Source organism: Diceros bicornis, chromosome 25 (genome assembly GCF_020826845.1).
Source record: "Diceros bicornis minor isolate mBicDic1 chromosome 25, mDicBic1.mat.cur, whole genome shotgun sequence".
NCBI classification, from domain to species: Eukaryota; Metazoa; Chordata; class Mammalia; order Perissodactyla; family Rhinocerotidae; genus Diceros; species Diceros bicornis.
The window spans coordinates 17,814,525-17,840,858 of record NC_080764.1 but is presented as its reverse complement, the minus strand read 5'-3'; the positions used below and the strand labels follow the sequence as shown (position 1 = coordinate 17,840,858).

The 26,334-nt window shown below is 41.7% G+C and overlaps 1 protein-coding gene across 2 annotated transcripts in view; it reads left to right on the top strand.

Annotated features, from left to right (window-relative positions):
• TCP11L2 (t-complex 11 like 2) overlaps nt 1-26,334 on the top strand; it is a 39,301-nt gene that overhangs the window by 10,004 nt on the left and 2,963 nt on the right. Inside the window, exons 3-9 of one of the 2 annotated variants that reach the window (XM_058568512.1) lie at nt 740-872; nt 5,251-5,371; nt 6,714-6,934; nt 8,825-8,961; nt 18,877-19,064; nt 19,274-19,455; nt 22,268-22,440. In XM_058568512.1, the coding sequence (XP_058424495.1) occupies nt 740-872; nt 5,251-5,371; nt 6,714-6,934; nt 8,825-8,961; nt 18,877-19,064; nt 19,274-19,455; nt 22,268-22,440 (1,155 nt within the window). Of the gene's footprint in view, nt 1-736; nt 873-5,250; nt 5,372-6,713; nt 6,935-8,824; nt 8,962-18,876; nt 19,065-19,273; nt 19,456-22,267; nt 22,441-26,334 lie in introns of both variants that reach the window. The other variant, XM_058568511.1, reaches the window with a different exon arrangement.

Genomic DNA, 26,334 nt, shown 5'->3' with positions numbered 1-26,334 from the left:
AACAGTGATTTCAAAAAGACGTGATTTATTAGAATAATTTTTTAGAATAATCTTTAGAAATAACTAGACTAATTCTTTATTTACTGCTTCCTGCTGAGAAGTAGGTCATCCAGCTTATCAGATTTGTTTTAATTATCTACATTTATTGAGTTCTTACTATGTTCTTCTTTACTTAAATTATCTTTATTTAACCACCTCAGGACAGCCCTGTGAGGAGGTAAGTTATGCCTCAGTGAAGTGTAACGATAACTACCAATTGGCAAAACTTAGACTCGAACCTAACCATTATGCTGTATACTGCCTATACTTTTAGAAATTATAGTTTTAAAAAATCAGTTATTTCATATTGAGTCTGCTTCAATTAATGAGAGTTATGAATTACAGAATAAAAAGTCTTAATTTCCTGTATAGTCATGTAATAAATGCAAATATCAATAGGCACTAAAAATGAGGTGATTTAATTAAAAAGGTAACTTAGCCTATATTAATAAGATTGTCTCAGAAACATTTGGTAATTTATTATCAATACAGTAATCAAAGCTATCAAAGGAGTTCTTAAATTTTTGAAGTATTAAGTATTAAGCAGAAGAATCCATCTATTTTAGTGTATATTCTTCTTACTTATTAAACCGTGAAAATATATGTTGGAATAACTTAAACTCTGACTGCATCAGGAGGCTTCAGTGGATGACAACTTTTCTTCCATGATGTTAACTGGTTTCTGTTTTTCTTTCAGCAGCAAGCCCTCCCAGGGTTGTAACATTTGATGAAGTGATGGCCGCAGCAAGGAACTTATCAAACCTGACTCTTGCTCACGAAATTGCTGTAAATGAGAACTTTCAATTGAAACAAGATGCCCTCCCTGAAAGCAGGTAACGCGGAGGTGTTTGTTGTGTGTAAACTGTGCTGCAGATTCTGTGTGTGTGTGTACACATGCGCACATACACACGTATTCACACTGATTCCCAGAAGTTCTCGTATAATATCCACTGGGAGTGAACACTATTTAGTTCCCCCTCTTTTTTTTTTCCCTTGTGAAGAAGATTAACACTGAGCTAACATCCATTGCCAATCCTCCTCTTCTTTTGCTGAGGAAGATTGGCCCTGGGCTACATCCGTGCCCCTCTTCCTCTACTTTGTATGGGATGCCACCACAGCATGGCTTGACAAGTGGTCCGTGCCTGGGCTCCAAACCCGTGAACCCCGGGCCACTGAAGCAGAGGTCGCGAACTTAACTGCCTCGTCACAGGACCAGCCCCTATTTAATTCTCTAACAAGATCTTATACTTGTTTTCAAACCATTCCTCTAGGGTACATGTTACCATAATCTTTACAACTCAGCTTATATGTCACTTCCTGATGGAAGCTTTTCCTGACATTCCTGAGCCCGCTAGACTACATTAAATCCCCTTGCTAAAGACTCCTGTAGGCCCCTCTACCTCTCCTTTGTTAAGATGTCCTATAATTTTATGTTCAATGTCTGTCTTTCCCACTTGACCAAAAGCACCATTAATGGGAGAACTATGTGTGTATTGTTGGCTGCTCTATCCCTATTGCCTAGCAGAGTGCCTGACATATAGTTCATTCGCAAGAAATATTTGTAGATTGACTTATTAAAAACTGATATTCAGGTTATGAAAGATAAATAAAAGCAACTAAGTTGCCAAAGTGCTAAAAATAGGTGACCTAGAAGCATCTGGAGGTAGGAATCACAGGTACATGGGCAACCTCACTCACCCCCACCCCCAAGACCTCTAGTTAGAGCCACACCCTTATATCCTACCTCAACCTTTCTGGCTTCAGTGGCTCTCAAATCCCCTGGGACAAAGAGTAGCAAAGGCTTGAGGCCATAACTATAGATAAATCATCTTTACAGGCAAAGTTGGCTCATGGATAATTGCATTGACTCTTCAACCTCACGGTGCCATTTGTAAGTCCAGAGGCATACTCTCTATCAATTAAGACAACATGTAATATTTGATTCCATTCGGAACTTTTTTCTTTCTTTTAAAGCAGAAAAATAGTAAACATAATTTCCTTCTTTAAAATGTGGATCATAGTCTTCCTGCTCCTGGGGATATTGTTCATAAGGATCATTAATATTTTTTAAGATGGCTGGCCAAAGTGTTTGGTTTTCTATATTAACAGCATTTCCCCGTGATCCTTTATCCCAGCTCCAGTGCTACGCCCCTAGGCCAGGCCATCATCATCTCTGACCTGGACTCCTTCAGTCCGAACTAGTTGCCCCGTCTCCATCCTTAGCTCCCCATAGGCCATCCTCCGCATCCACACGGTCGCCATAGTGATCTTTCTAAACGATTGATCAGCATAGGTCATTTCTTTGCTTAAAACTCTCAGATGGTTTTCTATTACGCTTAAAATAAAAATGCAGGCTCGTAAGTATGGCCAGCAAGGCCCTGCTTCTCTGGCCGTGTCTCTTACTGCTTTCCCTCCTGCTTGCTGTGCTGCAGCCACCCTGGCTTCCCTGCTGGTGGTCCTGCTTGATCACAAGCTCGAGCCTGTCCCAGGGGCTTTGTGCTTCCTCCTTCTTCTTCTTCAGTGTTCTTCCCCCAGATCTTCACCAGCTGCTTTCTTTTCCTCATTCAACTCTCAACTCAAAGGTCACTGTCTTAGAGAAGCTTTCTTCAACCACCCAGCAAAATCAGCACCATCTTTGTCACTATCTACCACATTGTCTTAATCTTGTTTCCTCATGGCTCTGAAACTGTCTTATTCTGTTTGTTTTTTTTTTGGTGAGGAACATTGGCCCTGAGGTAACATCTGTTGCCGATCCTCCTCTTTTTGCTTGAGGAAGATTGTCCCTGAGCTAACATCTGTGCCAGTCTCCCTCTATTTTTTATATGTGGGATTCCACCACAGCATGGCTTGATGAGTGGTGTGTAGGTCTGCGCCCGGGATCCGAACCCGCAAACCACAGGCCACTGAAGTGAAGTGTGTGAACTTAACCGCTGCACCACCACGCTGGCCCCATGAATCTGTCTTATTCATTTTTTTTTTTTGGTGAGGAAGACTACCCCTGAGCTAACATCGGTCACCAATCCTCCTCTTTTTACTGAGGAAGATTGGCCCTGGGCCGACATCTGTGCTCATCTTCCTCTACTTTTTACATGTGGGACGCCTGCCATAGCATGGCTTGATAAGTGGTGTGAGGGCTGCACCTAGGATCTGAACCTGTGAACCCTGGGCCACCGAAGCAGAGCGCACGAACCCAACCACTATGCCACTGGGCTGGCCCAGTGTCTTATTCATTTTTAACGTGGTTTTTTTCCTCTTTCTATCTCTGCTAACATATAAGCTTTTTAAGAGGACAGACTTTCTTTTCATTACACCCCAGCACCTAAAACAGGGCCTACCACATATTGAATGTTGAATAAACATTTGTTGACTGACTAATAAAAATGCATTTTTGAAGTTAAAATTAGTATGTCTTATGGAGTACAGCAAGAGCCAGTTTGGGAGTATTTGTGCTTTAAATTCAAAACTTGCAAATACAGGCTATAGTGAAGGCACTTTAGAATCAGACAGACCCTGGGGTTTGAATCCTGGTTCTGCTGAGACCATATCTGCCTTACATCCCACAAGGATGAGATGAGGACTACAATACGCACTTCAAATGCATGCTCATGGGCATATGAGTGCCTTGCACATAAGTACTTTGATACTATGGAAAATATGAATTTCTCTTCCTTCGCTTTCTGCCATGGCTAGAAAATGTGAGTAAGGGAAACAACGTGCAGAGTTGGGACATTACCTTTGTTTAAAAGTGAAGATTATTAGCTGTTGATTTTTTGGATGACTCTCCGCAGTGGCCAAGTGGTTGTTTTTTTTTTTAAAGTATGGCTGACTCTCATATTTTACCAAATACTGCCTTTGGGGAAAACACGTGGTAAAATATCAGATTTCTGATACCCAGTAGGAATGCTTATCAATTATTTGATTGATCTCATTTCCACTCCTCCCTCCCCCTTCACAAAATTAAAGAGCTAAAAAGTACCTTGAAGCCTTTAGGAAAATTTAAATTTAAACTCTGACGTCCCTGAGGGAGCTATCAAGTTGTTTTAGCTCGTTCCTGGTTGGTCTGTTCAAGCCAAGTACATGAGGCTTGTAAAGTCAAGAGCAGAAGTCCCTCCCAGCAATGTTTGCCTTTCTCATTGTTCCGTACTTGCTCAAGACAGTCTCAAACATTGGAAATGCCATTGATGTTGCATAAATCTAGTCAGGCAGCTAGAACGAGTTTTAACATTTAAAGTTGCTGGGTTGAATATAGTATTTGCATTTATAGAAACAGTTTTGGCTCACACTCCTCAGAAAGCTAATTTTCATTTCTCATAGCATTATTGTATATTTAGCTATTTGTACTTTAAAAAGAAAAATTAGGAGATATGCTTCACTATCAAATTATTAATTCATTCGCTATGCATTCATTGAGCACTCACTGTATGCCAAGTGCTGTGCTAGGTCCATTGGCAGGTACCTAGAAGAAGAAGTTGTGGCCTCTGCCTGAGAGAGATGGAGAGCCCTGTAGAGGGTAGAGGCTCGTAAGTAATTGTAGTGCCGGGAATTACGTGCTTTTCTGAAAGCTGTTGCAGAATGGTATAGGAGTTCAGTAGGGATGTGTATTTCAATGTGCACCTATTTTAGGGCATTGACATATTGGATGAAGCAAGGTGGCCACCTATTCTATTGTGAGCTCTTCCTAGTAAAGCTCGGATTTCAGCAGTTTGCTCTGGCTAACTTTAAATGGGACATCTAAGCTGAAGTTGGCAGGCATTCAAATTCATGTCTCCTTGGGGCCAATCTATTCTGTTCCATGCCATGAAACTTCAGCTGTTGAGGAAAGAGCAACTTAGCCGTCTCATCCCAAAAATCTAGAACAAGTCTAAAGATCTATGTAGAAGAGTAGCGAGGTAAATTATGGTATCTCCTTAGGACAGAATTTTGTGAACTTATTGAATGCTATAGGAAGGAAGCATTTAAAAAGTCGAGGGGAAACACTTAGGACAGAATATTAAATGAAACAAATATATAATATTGTGCATACTGGGTACTCTTAACTATGTGAAAACAATGCATTGAACAAGGAAAATATGTCAAAAGATTAATGGGATTATGAGCAATTTTTATTCTCTATTTTTCTGCATTTCCTAAGATTTCTACAATGAGCGTATTTCTTTTAAAATCACAAAAAATAATGCCTATTTTGAAAACCAATCCATTTTGTTCCTATAGCTTGGCAGGTCGAGTGAAGCACATTGTCCGCCAGGCTTTCTGGGACGTCTTAGAATCAGAACTGAATGCTGAGCCTCCCGAGTATGAACACGCCATCAAACTGTTTGAAGAAATCAGAGAGGCAAGTTGATGTTGTCTGTATTAATTAGTAATTTTTTTCCCTGAAGACTGTTTTCATGTCTTCCAAAAAGTATTGGAGACTCTTTTTGAAAAACTGAATAAGTTCCGTCACTAGAAGGGTTTTTCCCTGCACCTCCTGGGGTGGGGTGGAGGCTGGGAAAACAGAATAGTGGAGGGAACGAAGGCAGTGCTGAGCGCACAGAGTGCTGGTTATAGCGGTTAAGAGCACCGACTCTGGGAGCCGGCCCCGTGGCTTAGCGGTTAAGTGCGCACGCTCTGCTACTGGTGGCCTGGGTTCGGATCCTGGGCACGCACTGACGCACCGCTTCTCCAGCCATGCTGAGGCAGTGTCCCACATACAGCAACTAGAAGGCTGTGCAACTATGACACAACTATCTACTGGGGCTTTGGGGAAAAAAAGGAGGAGGATTGGCCATAGATGTTAGCTCAGAGGTGGTCTTCCTCAGCAAAAAGAGGAGGATTAGCATGAATGTTAGCTCAGGGCTGATCTTCCTCACAAAAAAAAAAAACAGAAAACACAGACTCTGGAGTTAGATAGACCTGGCTAGGGATAGGCTCTCTCTCCTTACTTCTCAGTGTCCTGAGTACTTACAGGGTAGTTGTGAGAATTAAATGAGATGATAGTTAAAGTTTAGCTAACATTTACAAGACACTTGCTCTGTGCCAAGCGTTAGATTATTCATTTATCCTTACCCTAACACTGTGAGGTAGTTACTTCTGTTAATATATATAAAGAAGCTGAGTTCCCTCGCTCGCCCAGGGTCACAGAGCTTTGAGGGTTGGAGAAGGGTTTGAACTGAGGCACTCTTGCTTGGAGCCTGTGCTCCTAACCACATGTTGTGTGTATAAGTACAGTGTCTGTTGAGTAGTGAGTACTCTGTATAGGTTGCGTATATAATATGTAATAAATATTTTGTATGTAAAATATACCTATGGAGCCCATGGGCTGTTTCTATTTGCTCTTCTTTAAATGGGTTCTTTTGGAGCCATGATCTGCAACTTGTTCTTTCTTTGCACGATTTATCTGTAAACTTTTTGAAGTTCTTTCAGTAATATTGCTTCCTTGCCATTTGTTTTCATTCTGATAGTGTTAGTAACTTCCCGTGGGGTGGCCTTTGATTCAGAAGATAGAGCTTTCTTTTTAGAGTCGAGATGCTGGAGTGCTCCTCTGATCCACCACCCAGTCAATGTCAACTTCTGTGGCATCCAGAACATGAAAATATGGACAGGGAGCTTGGTCATCTAGATAGTGAAATAAAAAATGACAAACTTTATTCATGTAACAATGCTGTTAATCTTTCTTTCCTTCTTTCCCTGTGTAGATTCTTCTCTCGTTTCTGAGTCCTGGTGGCAACCGGCTTCGCAACCAGATCTGTGAAGTTTTGGACACAGACCTCATTAGGCAGCAGGCTGAGCACAGTGCTGTGGACATCCAGGGCCTGGCCAACTATGTCATCAGTACAATGGCAAAGCTGTGTGCTCCTGTGCGAGATGATGACATCAGAGAGCTAAAGGCCACAGGCAACATCGTGGAGGTGCTGAGGTTAGCGCTTATGCTGCTTGCGTTTTCTTAGCGTACATTTGAGTTGATTCAAAAGGGAAGTGTGGGAATTGAGGAACACAGAATAACTGGTCTCCCAAAGGAATCCTTGACCCTAGGGAAAAAACAAATAAGCAAGGAGCAAGTCAGTCATTTACCGTGTACATACAGTTTTCAGATAGAATGACCTAACGAGGTTGTTAGTTGGCATGTGCTGGGCCCGAGGGATGCAGTGATGAGGAAAACAGATACGCTCCCTGACCCAGGAAGTTTACAGTCTAATGGGGAGACAGACCTTGGACAAGAAATTACAGTTGTGACAAGTGCTATGGAAGGGGAGGTAGAGGGGATTAATAGAGCCTCCAGCAGGGGGACCTAATCTAGTCAAAGATTTAGGAAGCCTTCCTTATTAGTTAGGGTAATGCTAGCTGCTATGACACATAAACCCTGAATTCTCAGTGATTTAACCAATAAAAGTTTGTTTCTCGCTCATGTCACAGTCCAAGTCAGGGGTTCTTGGTCTGGCAGCCTTCCACACGTGATTCAGGGACTCAGGCTCCTTCTCTCCTTGGTTCACCCTCGCCCGGAGTCCTTGGAGTCCTTTACAGTAGCTCGTGAATGGGAAAGAGATCAGAGGGAAGGCGTACCAGTGTTTAACCACGGCCCACAAGCGACACGTTCCATTGATTATAACTAGTCCCACGGTCCCACCTGGATTGAAGGGGGCCTGGGAAGTGTGGTTGCTGTCTGGAAACACATTTCCCAACCATAAATCCGCATGGTGGAAAGGGAACATGGACCTTTGGTGGTCGGCTAGCCATCTCTGCTGCAGCTTCCCTGAGAAAGCGAGGTTTACGTTAAAATAGTGAGAATCTCGTCTGGCTGCGTAGACAATAACTTCTTTGGGATCCCAGAGGAAAGAGGAGTCTACAGTACTTTTTACCACTGAGGGGAACTTTTCTCCCTTTTTTTGAGAATATGGCCACATTGAGAATTAAGTTTTACCTAATAGTATTGGAAAGATAGAAGGAAACTGGTTTGCTTTTAGTGGGTAACTTTATGACCTTTGATAACTGCTCAAAGTCATACTTTTCCCCATCTGTAAAATGGGCTGCATGTAGCCTTGGAGTTGTGCTCAGCTCTGGCAAGTTGTGATTCTTCAGTTGCAGAATCCTTGCTTTGAGTGATCTTTTTACCCGTGTGTGCTATCAAATCTGTGCTCTTCCTCTTCGTCATATATTGATCGCCTACTGGGTGCGTGTTTTACATTCTTTATCTCATTGAGTCTTCACAGCATCCCTCCGAGGTTGATCTTGTCCTTTTCTTTCACAGACGAGGAAGCTAGGCTCAGAGAGACTAAGTAACTTGTGCCTGGCCACAGAGCTGGTCAGTTGCAGAGCTGCATTTGAGCACAAGGCTGCCCAACTCTAAAACTAAGTATTTTTTTCCTGCACCTCGCTGTCCTGTCCTTTCTTCTCTTTCTTTTTTTTTTCTCATTCCCTTAGGAATACAAACCATGTACACTATGTTCAGACTCCTTAAAATTTCAGAGACTTTCAAATGAAAATTCCTTCTTGAATCTTTTCTGTCTCATTGTTAAGACTCATTGTTTATACTTCCTAGCGTCTTTCTATCAGTTTGTGTCTAGATGTCATGGATCAGCTGGAGGGATTACATTTGCTAAAGCAAATACTCTTGAGATCTGTGGAAGAATACATTTGGAGTGCACATGTAATGCCTTCTATGAAAAGCAACCTTGCCAATGGCAATTGGAATTTCAAGACCGTTTTGGGGATGTTTGTGTTTTCCAGCCTGTAAAATAGATAATAGTTAATGAATTTCAGCTTGATTTCTTGATCACCTGTCTAACTATTTTAACTCTGAAATTTTTAGACAAATATTTCACGTCCTGGACCTCATGAAAATGGACATGGTCAATTTTACAATTAGGAGTCTAAGACCACATCTTCAACGCCAGTTGGTGGATTATGAGAGAACCAAGTTCCAAGAAATTTTAGAAGAAACTCCAAGTAAGTACAATATAATGTGGATATATGTTGAAATTGGGTGAAAATATGATATTTTTATTTTTGACATCTTAAGTAGTGTCACTGAAGAATTTTGGCTTTTCTGTTAAACATTTTTTTAACTTCTGAAATTGACGTCACAGACTTATAACTGTTTACATGTCCCAGGAACTGTGCTAAGCACTATTCATTTCTTAATGCATTAAAAAAGGGTTTATAGAGCACCTGCTATGTCCCAGACACTGCTTGGGTGCTGTGAATACTGCAGTGAACAAAACAGAAGAAAGTTGTGTCCCCAAGGACCTGACATTCTTATAGGCATGACAAATAAATAAACATATGTTGTCAGATGTATCATTAAGTGCTATGAAGAAAGGTAGGATAAAGGGACAGAGAGTCAAGGGGCAGGAGTGAGGGCGGAGGGTGTTTTTTCAGGTAGACTGGGAAGGCCTCTCTAAGAAGTAACATTTGAGCAGAGTTTGCAAAGGAATGAGGAAGGGGCATGTGAAGATGTGAGGGAAGAACATGCCAGCCAGAGGGAGCTGCAAATACAAAGGCCCTGAAGCAGAAACTTGCTTGTGAAGTTGGACAAACACAAGGCAGATAGTGTGGCTGGAGTAAAGTAGGCAAGGAGAGAGTGGTTGGAGATGAGGCCGAGAAGTAGACAAAGGCAGATCATATAGAGCCTTGTTAGGAAATGAAGGGAATTGAGATTTCATTCCAAGTGTGATGGGAAGTCATTGGAGAGTTTTGAGCAGGGGAGAAACATCTGATTTTCATTTTTAAAGAATACTCTGGCTCCTATGGGAACAAAGAGGGAAGCATGGGCACCAATTAGGTGATATTGCAATTGTTCAGGCAGGAAATGATGGTGGTTTGGTCCAGGTGGTAGTGCTGGAAATAGTAAGAGGTCGGATTCTGGATGTGTTTTGAAAGTATAACAACAAGATTTGCTGCAAGTTGAATGAAGGAAAAGAGAGGAATTGAAGATGACTCTAAGGTTTTCACCTGAGCAACTGGGTGAATAGTGATGCCTTTTAGTGAGATGGGGGAGACTAGGGGAAAGAAGGTTGACAGGTGGTGTGGAATCAAGTATTCAGTTTAGATATATGAACTTTGAGATCTTGTTTGACACCAACATGGAGATGTCAGGTAGGCATTTAGGTATGGAAGACTCGAGTTTAGGGAAGTGGTGGGAACTGGGGATACACATTTAGGAATCATCAGTATATTTACAGTAGATAAAGCCATGGAACTAAGTAGTAGCTAACATCTATAAAGGGCTTACGACATTCTAAGCACTTTACCTGTATTAACTAATTTAATCTTGACAACAACTTTAGGAAATTACTGCCCATTTTATGGATGAGGAAACTGAGGCACAGAGAGGTTAAATCACTTGCCTCTATAACACAACTTGTAAGTGATGGAGCTGGGACTCACCCAGGCAGCCTGACTCCACGGCCCATGCTCTTCTCCACAATCTTACACTGGATGAGATTACCTAGAGAGAGAGTGCAGATACTGAGTGGGCCTGACAGAGACTCTAGAGCATCTAGAGCTTGAGGAGAGGAGAAGGATCCAGGAATGGAGGCTGAAAGAGTAGCCAGAGAGGTGAAGAAAGCCAGGAGAGGGTGGTGTCCTGTGACACAAGTGAAGAGAGTGTTTGGAGAAGGAAGACATATGTTCAGCTCTGACAAGTGCTGCTACGTGCTCAAGAAAGATGAAGGCCAAGTCTTGACCATTGGATATGACTGCTTGAGGACCCTTGATAGCCTCGATGGGAGTAGTGTCAGTGGTCTGGTGGGCATTAAAACTGGACTGGAAGCGGGGAGGACAAGAAAGAATGGGAGTAGAGAAAGTATTACCTCACTGAATCCTCACAGTTACTCAGTGAGGTAGGTACTGTTAGACCCTTCGTTTCACAGGTGAGGAAACTGAAATGCCAGATGTTGCACAGCTGGCAAGGGGCTGGCTAACTGGTTCCCCCAGTGGCAGATACTTGACACCAGCCTCTGGGCTTTAATTAACCACAGTCTAAGGCTCAGGTGATCCATCCACCTCACGCTACTCCTCGTGGACTGAGCCTTTCTGTCAGGATAGTCAACGTGATAGTCTTAGGTAGACAAAGCCAAATGGGTGCCACTTTTAAAGGGGCTCTAGCAGGCTAGAGCGGGTCCGAGCAAGAGAGTATGGGTCATGGAGGGTCACATGAGGAACAGTTGATGAAGCTGGGCACATTCTGCTTGGTAACAAGGAGACTCAGGTGGGCCACGAGCACTGCCCTCCCTGTTGGTAGCGATTCAGGGACTTTGGTTAAGCTCTGTAGAGCAGACTAGGATCCATGGGACGAAAGTAGCAGACAGCCAGGTTTGACCTTTGTAGCAGCTGGAACTGATTTAACTTTGGAATGAGCCTCTCTGTTACTAATAGTAAGCAGTGCTAGCTAATATTTTGTTTGAGCACTTATGTGCCAAGTCCTTACTGTGTGCCAAATACTTTACATTTATTAGCCAATCAAGCCTCACATTAGCCCTGTGAGGCTGGTACTGTTATCACCTACTGTTTATAAACAAAGAAATGGAGGTTAAGGTACTTATCCTAGGAGACTGCTAGTAAGTGGTAAAGCCTGGATAACCCAGATATGTCTCTTCCCCAAAGCATGTGCATTCAACCTCTATGCGACACGGCCTCTCTTCAACAAGATAGCAACTGTCTTTGTGGGATTTGCAGAAGGATTAGATGCGGAATGATTAGATGACTTTTAGGATCCTTCCACCACAAAAATTCTATGACTTCAGGGCTATATTGTTTTAGCTCCAAAGGGAGGGAGGGATTAAGGGAAATAGAACCCTACACAGAACCTGAATTATAGTGACTGTATTCTTAGCAGCATTTTCCTGGGACTTATTTGTTGGTTTCATCTGTGTGCCTGTGTATGTGTCTTTATACATGTGTGCTGATGTCGCCATGTCTTGAATCAAGACTGCTTGTAATCTTGAGCAAACTCCTTAATTTAGGGTTGAATTACACTTTTGTTCATCTCAAATGATTTGTTTCTCTCCTTAAAATCTGGGCTTAGTGACCTGTAACTCATTTGCACCTTTCACATTGACTTGGATATTTTCAGAGATTTAAGAATAGAATAAATCCAGCTGTGCATATAGGTCATTATTGCCCAGCTCTAAATATGTTCCCAGAGATATCAAGAGTCCAGGAAGCAGAGTGTACGTCAGCTGTAATTATATACTCGTCACTCTGTCAAAAGTCGGCCACTGTGCCCTAATATCAAAATAAGAGCCTAACAGTATTGCACAGAAGGACAGAAGTGCTGGATTTTTGTGTGTACATGATTTTTATAAAATAATTATTGGAAAATTAATACAGAGAAGTACTCTAGATTTCTGAATTGACTCCAAAAAAGATTGTATTTTACCGACAGAGAGATTTTATGTAATTGCCTTATTTAAAATACACCCAGGAAAGCCTTATGCAATGATTGAATGTACTAAGCATCAACAAAGTAACCACATTAGATCCAACAATTAAATTACCTGTGGAAAGAGTAACAGATTACCCTTGGGGGGCCAGACCACAAGTAATTTTTAAGATACTCAGAAAGAAAAGATTTTATTTATTTAGATAATATATCTGATAAAATGTTCCCATGAACTTCACTTCATGTGATTCTTTCAGAAATCCTATGGGACATAAATATTTTTCCAGAATACATCAGACTGCGTTATGATTTTCTTTGCCTGGCACACGAGGCATTCAGGAAATATTTATGGAACATCTTAAAGACGAGCAAACTGATGCTCAGCAATGGCCTGCCCGAAGACAGAGTCACACAGCTAGTAGGTAGCGGAGCTAGCACTGGTGGCCAGGTTCCCCACAGCCAAGCCAAAATTAAATCAAGCTGCTGCTTTGGCTACTTTCTTTGGATTTTTCAGTTGTATGTTATATCAGCTGGGTTATAGTGCAAGCATCAGAGACTAACTCTGGCTGATTTAGCAAAAAAGGAAGTGAATGGAGGGATGGGGGCAGTTCACAGAAAAGCTTAAGTACCTGAGCCTGACCAAAGCCAGAAACCAGGAGAGCGTCGGGAATCTGGGCAGGAAGAAACAAGGGAAAGTTCCTAGCTCCATCATCAGGATGTTTTTTTTGTTTGTTTTTTCTTTTTGTAAGGAAGTTTGGCTCTGAGCCAACATCTGTTGCCAATGCTCCTCCTTTTTTTTTTTTTTTTTTTGCTGAGGAAGATTAGCACTGAGCTAACATCCATGCCCATCTTCCTCTATTTTTATATGTGGGACACCGCCACACATGGCTTGAGGAGCGGTGTGTAGGTCCACACCCAGGATTTGAACCCATGAATCCTGGGCCACCAAAGTGGATCATGTGAACCCAACCACGATGCCACTGGTCCGGCCGCATCAGGATGTTTAATGTTCACTTCAAAATGGGCCGTCCTTGAATGTTGTAGTCACCATTCATAGTCCCAGGAAAGAGTCTGATGGGCGTATGACTCAGCTAGGCCAACCTCTGCTCAGGGAGGTTGCCTGGTCAGGGGGCCTCTTAATTGATATTCACAAAAGAAAGCATGGAATGAGGGAAAAGGATTTCTCAGAGAAAATCAGTGCCAAAAGATGGGGAGGTGAGGTGTTGGGGCCGTCCCGGTGGTATAGTGGTTAATTTCAGACACTCTGCTTTGGCGGCCCAGGGTTCACAGGTTTGAATCCCGGGTGCAGACCAACACACCACTCATCAAGACATGCTGTGGTAGCATCCCACATACAAAATAGAGGAAGATGGGCACAGATGTTAGCTCAGAGCCAATCTTCCTCAGCAAAAAGAGGAAGACTGGCAGCAGATGTTAGCTCAGGGCCAATCTCCCTCACCAAAAAAAAAAACAGATGTCATGGATAAGGGAATGACACTCTCCTAACTGAAAATGGGGGTACTTGGTCTGAATATTTTCCAGAGTATTGAATATGGCGGCCATCTAAAGCTTTGTACAACATCAGGGGTTCTCATTCATGTATTCTGCACCATTCTCCTAGTTTATGTGAATGGTGCCTGCTCGGTATTGTACAGGCCAAGAGCTAGCCTGACCATCCCCCAAATGCAGGATGTAGAGTCACTGCCTCTTTAGGGGTCACTCAGATTTCATGCTTAAGTACCATATTAGAAGTCAGCAGAGATGGGAATTGTATTCCTTGATGAATCCATATGGAGATACCCTCAGGCATTCATCTCAGAAAGCGCAAATACATATAAAAACAGAGATGAATCTCAAAAACCTTAAGTTGAATGAAAGTCTTTCATACTAAACTGGCAGATTTTATAGGACATTCCCCTGACTGAACTCTTTGTAGCACTAAATTGCACAATCAATGGCTTTTACAAAATGTAAATATTTACATGTGTGTTTAGTGTTGATAAAGCTTTGTGTGACTTCAACCTGAGTTTACTAGGTTTTTGCCTTAGATTCAGTGACTTAGTTGGCCAACTCATAAACCATATCTTCTTTTTTGAACTTGGTTCAAGTATGCTATACAAACAATAAAATGTGCCCACTTTAGGTGTATACTTCTGTGAGTTTTGGCAAAAGAATATGCCCATGTAACCACCCCCACAAACGATATAAGCATTTCTGTCACCCCAAAAAGAATCCTCACGCCCCTTGCAGTCAACCTCCCCACATCGAGGTAAACACTGATATAATTTCTATCACTGTAGGTTATATTTGCCTCTTCTACAACTTCATATTAAAAGGAATCATACTCTGTTCACTTTTCTGTCTAACTTCTTTCATTCAACTTAAGGTTTTTGAGATTTCATCCGTGTTGTTATATGTATCAATAGTTTGTATTACTGAGAAGTATCCTCTTATATGATTTTACCACACTTTGTTTATCCATTGACCTGTTGGTGGACATTTGCATTGTTTCTGGTTTTAGGCTACTATGAATAAAGCTGCTGTGAACATTTGTGTACCAGTCTTAGTGTGTGCATGTGTTTTCGTTTCTCTTGAGTAAACGCCTAAGAGTGGAATGGCTGGGTCATATGGTAAAAACATGGTTAACTTTAAAGAAATTGCCAATTATTTTCCAAAGTAGTTGGGTGATTTTATACTCACCATTGGTGTGTGAGAGTTCCAATTGCTTTACATTTTCATCAGCACTAAGTATTATCAGTCTTTTTAATTTTATCCTTTATAAAGGGTGTAAAAGTAGTATCTGATTGTGGTTTTAATGTATTTCCCTGATGACTGATGATGTTTAGCATCTTTTCATATGCTAAATAGCCACTCATTTATCTTCTTATGTGAAGTGTCTATTCAAATCTTTTGCCCATTTTTAAATTGGGTTGTTTTATTATTGAATTGAAGAGCACTTTATATATTCTGGAAACAAGTCCTTTGTCAGATTTATGTGCTGTGAAAATTTCTCCCCATCTGTGGCTTGCTCTTTTCATTTTCTTAACACTATCGTTTGAAGAGGAGAAGGTTTTAATTTTGATGAAGTCTAAATAATCAAATTTTTCTTTTATAGTTTGTACATTTAGTGAACTGTCTACAAAATCTTTGCATACCCCAAGGTCTTGAAGAATTTTTGAATGTTTTCTTCTTCTCTCTATTGTGTGTGTGTGTGTGTGTGTGTGTGTATACACACACACACACACACACACACACAATCATGTTGCCTATAAATAAAGACAGTTTACTTCCTTTTTTTTAATCTGTGTGCCTTTTATTTATTTATTTTTCTTGCCTTATTGCACTGACTAGGCCTTCCAGTCAAACGATGAATAGAAGTCATGGGAGAGGGCATCCTTGCCTTTCTAGGGGAAGAATGTGCATTGTTTGGCCATTAAGTATGATGTTATTGTAGCTTCTCATAGATGTCCCTTTTTGGCTTGAGGAAGTTTTCTTCTATTTCTAGTTTGCTGAGAATTTTTATCTAAATAGGACACGTTAAATTTGCTCACATGCTTTTTCTGCATCTGCTGAAGTGACCATGTTTTTTTCCTTCCTTATTGTGTTAATGTGGTGACTTACAGTGATTGATTGTTTTTCTCATGTTGAACCCACCTTGCAGTCCTGAGATGTTCATCTCACTCCTCGGTCCTGGTGTATTATCTTTACCTTATGGCCTTGCTAATGCTTTCTTAAGGGTTTTTGCATCTGTATTTATGAAACATATCATCACTCTATAATTTTCTTTTCATGTAATACCCTTGCCTGATTTTGGTATCACGGCAAAACTGGCCTCATAAAATGAATTGGGAAGTATTCCCTCCTCTGCTTTCTGAAAGAGTTTACAAAAAACACCTTGTGTCTTTCAGTTTGATTTGCACGCATTGTGTACATTTGTAAACATTTTACTGGATAACAGTGGGAAAGGACAGATAGCTGCAGGCATATAGGACCAAACCAATTTGTCAGTCTGAAGGAGACTATTTGAGCTGATCCTTAACCCCACGGTTACCTCTAGAGGTGGTGAATTAAATTGGAAACATACCAGGTTTCTCATGCCAGATATAGAGAACAGAGGCTTTCTGAGCACCTACTATGTGACAAGCACCACTGGAAAAACATGTGATTAGTTTCCAAAGCAAATGGGTCTGGCAAGACAAAACCAAACATTTCACACACCTATCAAGGTGTGCTGTGAGCTAAGTCAAGGGAAAGAGAAATAAACAATAAAGGTCATAGATTGGACTCTCAGTGAACTCACTAGTGAGATGAAAATGAGACTAAGGCACATGAAATGTTTAATGACAATTTCTTTAAAATAGAGAAGCCGTTTTTCAGTTGAGCTGTTTAAGAGAAATGACAGCCAGATCAAAAATTCAGAGGTGGGGGGCGAGCCCCGTGGCATGGTGGTTGAGTTTGGCACGCTCGCTTCAGTGGCCTGGGTTCACAGATTTGGATCCCGGGTGCAGACCTACACCACTTGTCAGCCATGCTGTGGCAGCATCCCATGTACAAAATAGGGGAAGATTGGCAACGGATGTTAGCTCAGGGCAAATCTTCAAGAAAAAATAAATTCAAAGGTGGGGCTGCTCCAAGAAGGGAAAGATAAGGATGGGTGCATACTACCAAGAAAGGCTTCCCACAGGAAGGGAGATTTGGCCGCTAAGGACTGGCAGGATTTGGTTTTAGAGAACCAGAGCGAGTTTCACGGGGGTGAGGCCAAGCCTCCCTGGTGGGAAATCAGGAACATGTATTGAGCATGAAGTCGGGTGTAGCAGTCTTGGGCCTTCACTGCTCATTGGAAATTCTTAGATAAATGCACCTGTAAAGCCATTGCCTATTCTTGGGTTTGTCTCTCCTAGTAGACCAGGAGCTGCTTGAGTGCTGGGACTTTGTTTACTCACCTAAGAATCCCCAGGACTGGGTACAGTACTTGGTGTAGGATGGGTAGGTGCTCAGTTATCATTGAATAAACGAGTGAATGGAGAGGCTCTCATTACTGTCCACATGACAAACCAAGGGTACAAGTGCCTCATGGGGTTGACCTTGCTTTTGGAGCCACATAGAGCAGTGAGTGTACTAGCTTGTGGGAGTGAAATCTCAGCAGATCCCATAGAGAAAAGTTAATCTTTCGCTCTAAACTCGTGCTCTTTCTGCTTTACCAGTCATACTCAGTTCTCTACATATTAGGATCACCCGGGGTGTTTCAACACAGATGCCTGAGCCCCATCTCAGACTGATTAAATCAGAATCTCCAGGAGTTGTGCCCAGATCATTTTTTTCCTTTTAAAGCTCCCCAGGTGATTCTAAAATCAGCCAGGATTGGGAACAACTATGCTACACTGTTGCTTTTGTTTGATAACCAAATAGGCTGTTAAATGTGTCAGCTGTAAATGATTAAGCTGGCAGTATAAATGCTTATTACTGCCACATTGTAATTATATCCATGATGATTTCCACTCCCCCTCTCTCTGTTGGATATCTTTTACATAAAAGACTGCCAGTCTTTTACATCTTTATAAACAGAACTAGAAAAACCAAGAACAGCATTTGCTAACTGAGGAGAAACAAAGTTGTGGATCTGGGGGTGGTGTTGCTTTAGTGTGGCAAACAGAACTACTCATAAATTACCCCTGTTCAAGTGTGGGGTCAGAGGAACAATTTCAGGGTGACTACACTTTATCTTGCTCTCTGGCTCTTTTTTAAACACCTGCACCTGTGTTCAGTCTGAATTTTTTAGCAATTGCCACCTTATAAATTCTACCCAATATATAATTTTATAAGAAATGTGGTATAAAAAGCAGTTTGTTTCTAGTGGGAAACCTTAGTATTGGGTCTAAAGTACAATAAAGTGTGCCCACCAGCGGGCATGTGCATTTTGATAGACATAGTTCTAATCAGACAGAGGGGTCCAGGACTCAAAAATGTTTAATAATCAATGCCTTTAGTCTAAATATCTTCTCTGCACAAAACTCAAGGTTGTGTGTGAGCTGGCATGTGTACCCATCCGGGGCCATCTAAGTCTTCCCCGTAGTTCTTTAATGGACCAGCAATACAGATTTGCTTGTAGCATCCAGAATGTGCCATATTCTCTCACTTTTCCAGGTCTTTGTATTGGCTGTTCTCCTGGCCTGGAGTGACAGCCCTTGCCTCTGTCTGCCTTGTGTCTTCAAGTGTCACTTGTGGAACTCTTCCTCTTAAACTCTGCCCTGGACAACCTCTGCTCCCCTCACTCCCACTGTGCCTTCTAGTATTCAGTGTATCCTGCTGTAATTGTTAGTTTACAGGTCCGTCTCCCCATCTGGACTATAACCTCCTTGGGGGGCAGGGGGCTGTCTTTTCATTCCTCCTCAGCACCTGACATAGCATCTGTCATGTAGAATGCACAAATGAAGGGGTCCATTAGCTGTAGGACAAATATGTGGCCTTTTCACTTGTAGGTGCTCTTGATCAAACTACAGAATGGATCAAAGAATCGGTAGATGAAGAATTACTTTCTCTTTCTGAGACTGCTTTAACTCCTGGGGCCGAAAACAGCTCCAAGCCAAGCCTGAGCCCTACACTGGTGCTAAATAACAGTTATTTGAAACTGTTACAGTGGGATTATCAGAAAAAAGAATTACCCGAGGTGAGTGATTTTTTTCTTCCCTCAAGTTTTCCACTATTTTAATTCTTAAGTTCTAACTGTGAATCAGCTGGTCTGTCTGCATTGCATGTGGTTTAGTGACTTCACTGAAATCAGATAAAAATGGGAGTTTGGATGTAACATTGCTTATTTTACATTTTCATGGTATTGAGCTTCCCTTTCTATTTTTACATTTTAAATAAATATGCTAGACACTCATGACAGATGGAGCACGTCTTCAGGAACTGACAGAAAAGCTGAATCAATTGAAAATTATTGCCTGCCTATCCCTAATTACCAACAACATGGTGGGTGCTATTACAGAAGGCCTCCCTGAGCTTGCAAACAGGTTAAAAAGGATTTCAGCTGTTCTCCTTGAAGGCATGAGCAAAGAGTAAGTGCCAAGTGTTTTTGTCTGCTCCCTCTTATATGTGTTTCAGAGAACGTGAATAACCTTGGGCATCTGGATGTGATATTCAGGACTGTGATTTAGAGAAGCTTATCTTACACCTTTTTCTAGAATTTCTTTTAATATCTCTGAAGGCTTAGATGTCCTTTCATAGGAAGAGAGAGGTCTTTTCCATGACAAGTGCCAGGGTGAGTGTAGTATTTCCACTTAGGGTGGGTATGTGTAAAAGCTCTTCTTTGACAGAGCTGTGGAAAAAACAAACAAAACCCAGAAATCCACCAAGCTCAGTGTTTAGAATGCCCTGTCAAAGAGGCTTTCCAGATTAAGTTGTTCTGACATCACCATTTTTCTGTAGTGAAATGTTCACCAACTTTACTGAACCAGCCTGCTGTGAAGCCTTTAGAAGTGGTCACATCTCTATCCCTTCAAAGATGTTATACAAGTCCAGTAAAGGTTTTGTTTCTTCAAAATTCATTCGCAGTATCATACCTCCATTGAATACTAGAATCCCATTTAGATTTTGCATTTAGATCATCCTGTTGGGAATCCTGTCCAAGTCAAAAGATTCCTAATCTTAGTCAATGACCAGAGTTTTCCATGGTCTTATGTGAGTCAGCTCCTCCTGCTGGTTCCCCTTTCAGGTGTTTTCAGGGGCTCGTACTCTCTGTTCCTCTCTTTGAAGGGAGATGCACCTGTCCTTCCATACTCCTGCCCATTGCCCAGAGAGCACATAAGTTCATTGATAAAACCCTAGAATACTAAGAGCCAAAAGGAGCCCGAGTGGTTACAGCATCCAAAGTTCATTTTGAGCTGAAAGCTCGGAGAGAGAATAGGATTTGCCTTGGGCTGCACAGCAAGACAAGGGCAAACTGAGGCCTGAGCCCTGGTCCGACTGACTCAAGTGCTCCTGATTCTGGTGCTAACCTGCCAGGCTCATTTACTTCACACTCAGGACCCAAGACCTATAATGAAAAGAAACCTTCTCTGGTTTTGCAATTGGTCTAACCTTAATGTTTTCCCACACTAGGTAAGCATTACTTTCCAGAAACTTCTCTTAGCCATTAGTGAACCCCCAATGCTGCTTAAATATTATTATAAAGCATATAGCAAAGTGGTTACTAAGAGGACAGGCTTTCGGGTCAGGCCAAGGTTTAAATCCCAGCTCTGCTATTGACTAATATATTACGTACCCTTGAACAAGTTCCTGAATCACCCTGAGCCTCACTGCCTCTCTTACAAAAAGGGAATAATAATTGTACCTGCCTCAGAGTTGCGAGAACTCAAGATAATTCATGTGAAACACTTAGTACAGGTGTCTGGGACATAGTAAGTGCTCGATAAATGTTAGGTTTTAATAACTATGTAGTTGTTATATCACCCTCTTGATAGTTGTTCTGCCTATTTGGTTGTATTATTGTTTTGTTTAATCCCCCCCCCACCTGCGTTGGGAAATGAATATAGTTAATTCTCAATTATCTTCATTGCGGATGGGGTAATAACATTCATAATATTAAAAAGCAGATGGTTCCAAATTGTCAGGAGACCCAGGTATCATTTGTATTTGTTTTGATGATGTATCTTGAAAACTAGCAAGAGTTTTGGCTTCTTTATTGTGAATAGGAGGCCATGGTTTATGCTAAAATTAGTTTTTCCCTTAGCCTGAGAACTCACTGATTAAAAGCAAGAGGAAGCTAGGGCAGTAGCTTTTTTTTTTTTTTTTTGGTAGTGGGTAAAAGTCAAGAGATAAAAATTTTGTTATAAATTATCTACCTTTGGGTCGTAGAACTCCAAAGGCAGGTCCAATGTGGATTTATAACAAATTCCAGTCAAGGCAGAACACCAAGGACTTATTTCTTATTGTTGTTAATGATGATGATAATGATAAACAGTTTTTCTCTTCTTCTTCTCATTAAGCATTTACTACATGCCTGACAATCTGTCAAGAGCTAATATAGTCACATAGCAAATTTAGTGGTAGAGTCAGGATTTGAACCCAGATCTGCCTGTCACCACATCTTATGCTCTAACCACTGCATTACACTGCCTCCTATCATTGGGCCTATGTCTCATCCTTTAATTCCCATTTTGAGCAGAGCTATCTAATGACCTTTCTGGATAGTGAGATGCAATTTTCAATCATGATTCCCCAATAGTGTGGACCCAACAAATGCACTTTCTAATTACCTCTTTTTCTTTACCTATTAAATAACCCACTGCTAATTACTCTTTACAATTTTCTGGACTCTATATATTTGGATTATTGATCAGTTACCTGAACGTAGCAATGAGAATGAGCTTCTTATCTTTATGGTGTTGACCTCTGAGTATCTTCATTTCTTGTTTTTGATTGGTGTTATAGATTTCCTGCTCAGGCATGGATAAAGGAATTGATTCTACCTCATTTTCCAAGCTAAAAAAAAAAAAAAAAAATCTATGAATGAATCCAGTCAGACTAAAGGGTTTATTTTCAGGAGTAAATAGGTATTTTCTTTCATTTTCTGATAGCCCTGCATGAAAATGGTTTTACAGACTTGTTTTCAGGGACCACATTTTTCTGCCTATGCTTTCCTATTTAAACACTGCCTACAGAATTGAGTGGTTTTAAGCATTGAAAAAATCTGCTACATATAAGGGTTGGTGGTTGGGAGGAGTTACTGTTTTCTAAGTACATTCTAATAGAGGTAATTATTGTCTGCATAGGAGAAATTAGTAGATATTTGAAATAAGTTGGTATATTAAAAACAAAAACTGATGAACAACAACTATCCCTGATGAGATTTTGTTTTATGTTTTGTAGGACCTTTAACTTGAAGGAAGTCCTGAATTCTATTGGTGTTCAGACTTGTGTTGAAGTTAACAAGACCCTGATGGAGAGAGGTTTACCCACTTTAAATGCTGAGATTCAAGCTAATCTCATAGGTCAATTTTCAAGCATTGAAGACGAGGACAATCCTGTCTGCTCTTTGATTGGTGGGTCCTCATGTTTTCATTGGTTTCTCCTTCAATTCTCCTTCAATTTGCTTTAACTAGCTGATTTTGACTAAAGTTAAGTGCCAGTCAAATTTTAGTCTTAAGCAGATAACCTGCTTCTTTTGGAGAATAAATATTGAAAATATGAAGAAAGTGTTAATATTTTCAGAGGTTTGGGACTCACTACTTCTGTGTGTAGTGGAGTAGGGGGATGCTTCAGGGCCTTCTATCCTACTATCAAGCCAATAGATTTTTATGAGGAAGATAACATAATGCTGCTGGTAATCCTAGATCAATACAACGATCCAAACCAGATGGCAGTGTGTTCACAGAAGGTAGATATCGGTTCTGCTGTGAGATAGCTTAAGCGAGCTGAGGGCCTCTTTCCTGGTCAGGCTTCAAGAGACAAAGGGTAAAAAGGCTGTGGAACTGGGAGGCAAGTGGGTGGGCTTTTTTTGTACTTGACTGCTAAGAAAGTGAATGTCTTAGTGTCAAGTTGTGTTGATGAATTGGGAGATGGAGAATGTATCAGTTAGGACTTTTTCTGTTACCTGTGACAGAGAATCTAAGCTTCTAAACTAGCTCAAGCACAAAGGAAATGTATTTTCTTCTGTAAATGAAAAGACCAGAGATAGGGCTGGCTGCAGGTACAGCTTAATCGGAGCTCGGAGCATCACTGGCACTAGTTTCCCTGCCTCCATCCCTCAGCACTGCCTTCCTTGAGCTGGCTGTCTTCACAGATAGTCTCTTCCCATCATAGCAAGGTGGCTTCAGCTCTAGCCCACGTCTTTCCATGTTTAAATCAGGTGAATAACAAGGAGTCAGCTTCCCTGTTAGCTCAGATGACCCCAGAATTGAGTCTCATTGGCTCCAGTTGGCTGACTGTAGGTCGTGTCCCATTCTTGAGTCAGTCATGGTGGCTGGAGAGGAAGAACCTAGGCCCGAGACATGTGTTCAGTTCCTGGAGCCAGGGTGAGTCACCTTTACCTGTAATGCCTGGTCTGAGAGTAGAGAAGAGATAATTCCCCCAAACAAAATCAGGGTGCTGTGGCCATAAGAAGGGGGAGAGGGTGATGTGGGGCACAAAGCAAGTGTGTACTATAGAGGGTGAGGAATAAAGACGAAGGAGGAAAAGAGTGTAGAATTAGAATATACTAACATTCTGGGACTAATCTGCAAGTTTCCAAAGTACAACTTTGACTTCACTAAGAATACAGATACTTGCTGTTATTTGTTTGAGGCTCTCAAAATAGTTTCTCTCATCCTTATCCCTGGGTGCCTGGAATGCTGGACATCTAGGCCACACAGGCCGCTTAATAGCTCAAGGCTTCCACCCCTCCCCCAGAAAAGAGCAGTGCTGGTGTGCAGCACTGTGGGCTGCTGAGAGGTGACAGCTGATAACAGGAACAAGCACAGCATAACCACAGCCGCCTGTGGCTGAGCTCTTCCCTGCATACCCTTCACTGCTGACATGCGTCTGTCCTCACAGCCTCTGGTCTCCAGCTGAACGGCTAATACCTGGGAGGTTGTGGTCCTCGGAGGAAGAGGGGCATAGGGTGATCTCTGCCACATCCTGCTAGCCCCCCACTGGTGTGCAGGCCTCATGAGGATAGGGTGCAGGTTTGTTTGCTGCTATATTCCCGTACCATGCTAGGCCCATAGATGACACTGAATAAATATTTGTGGAAGGGGTGAAAGCCTCGGAGACTTGGAGTGGTTAAGGAACTCTCAACCCGAGGTCACATAACCAGCCAGCTACTGAGTCGGGGTTCTTCCCCAGCCTGTCTGACTCCAGAGCTCATGTTCTTAACTGCTCTGGTTGGCATTGTGGTCAGAGCTGGAACCCTGCTGCTTGTTGGCAGGGTGGCTGGAGAATCCAGTGTCCTCTGTGCCCTTGCTCTAGATAAGGGAAGTACCTGCAATGTCAGAAGGGAGAGGGAAGCTGGGAGCTGGGAGATGCCCCCACCACGAGGTGGCCTCTTAAAATCCGGTAAAGCAACTTTTTTCCACCCAGCTCTCCCCAGTCCAACGTTCCTGTTCTTTTACAAATTGAGAGCACTTTCTAACCTCATTCAAAGTGTTGTTGCCTAGCAACTCGAATGACTCACTTGAGCATCTCTCCTTGGATTCTGGAAGCCAAGGGCACGCCTTTGGCAGGGACTCGGTGTGGCTGTTCCTGAGTTGACAAACGCTTCTGTCACTTTAGTCTTGGCGTAAAAACTGACTGTCTGCAGAGGAGACAGAACCACTTGTAAGCATAATAACAATTTTGAAAGAGTTTCATTCTTTAAATAATTTTGCAGGAAAGTGTTTCGACCATATCTGTAATGAAAATAGACCTGGGCTCCTGAGAGTCAGGCAACCAGTCTAACAGGAAATTTAGTAGACAACTGACTCTTAATTTTCTGCCTGCAGAGGAGTTAGAATAAATTAAGCAGTTAGAGGGATCCCTGGAACATAATAAGGACTCAACCAACCTTAGCTATGGAAGATAATTAGAAAAGTTTTCTTTCAAACCAGTTTTTTCAAACGTGTGCCAAAACCAGGTAGAAATTATTTATAGATTACCTGCTTTGTAGATTATTTGCATGGTTATAGCCATGTACATTTTTAAAAGGTAATTTTCAATTGTATAAGATACATACAGGAATAATGTCTTCCTGTTGACAAATTACAGATAAGGCCCCAGTCATCTTTCACTGCCTTCTCCAGCCCTGTTCCTGCCTGACTCCCGTTGGTCTCAGTTTGCTGTTGATCTTTCGAGACCTTTTCATTCTATTCACACTTCAATTCAGTCAGCATTTGTGATGTGTCTGCCACATGCCAGGCTGGGCATATAAAGATAAAAAAGACATGGCCCTCACCCTCAGAGAGCCCATCTCTAAGAAGGAAGAGAGAGACACATTCTCAAGTCACAATAATATGGTGTGATAGTCAAACAGATGTTAGGGAAAGCCTTGGAAAGGAGGTACTACTTTAGGCGTGGTATTGAAGGATGCTTTTAAGTTTGGGCAGAGATGAGGTGAGATGGAAGGGCATTCTAGTAAGAGGAAACAGTCTGGCTAAGACATGGACATGGGACTTTGGAAACTTTGAGTTCTAGGATAGATCTGCCTGGAACGTGTGACTTTTGGGAGAAGTGTTTGGAGATAAGAGTTTCATTAATGTCATATTTGTCCATATTTGGTGGAGTGTATTCTCCTTAGCAAACTTTCTTATTTGTGAGGTTTCTGTTTCCAAAGCCAAAGAAAGTCCGTGGAGCAGCATGGGCTGTGGCAGGCCTGGTTTGTCTGGTATTATTTGTCCAATACTGTTGCAGCCTGATTTATTATGTATTTGCCTGCTTTTGTGAAGTGGTCTGAAACACAGATACATTGAAGCAGTGAAGCAGGAAGGCTGGAGAAGGTGGCAAACTGGAGTGCCAGTTGGGGTGGCCCTTCCTCAGTGCCTCCAGATTGTTGGCCATGTGTAGGGTGACTGTATAATTTATTGTCCAAACCAGGAAGCTTTTGAGAGTGCTCTTTTTAATTATGCCAGGACAACAGGTGTAAACTTTGACTCTCCTGGGAAAACCTGGATATGTGGTCACCCTTGCCATATGGTAATTTCGGCTCCCGAGTTTCCAGATCTCTATGTAGATTTTTCAAAAGGAACTAGAAATTTGGATTTTTACATGAAACTTTCTCATTTTAAATGGTTTCTATTTTTTAAAAACACTATGTGGGCAAAACTGGCAGTGCCATTTTACAGACTCAGCTTTAGTGTAGATAACTAAAATGATGGACATTAAGTATTGAGTTTTTGTAAAAGATTCTCTGCCCTACCCCAAAAGTACTCTATATTTTTTATTAGTTAGCTAGTGCTGCATAACAAGTCACTCTCCAACATCATAGC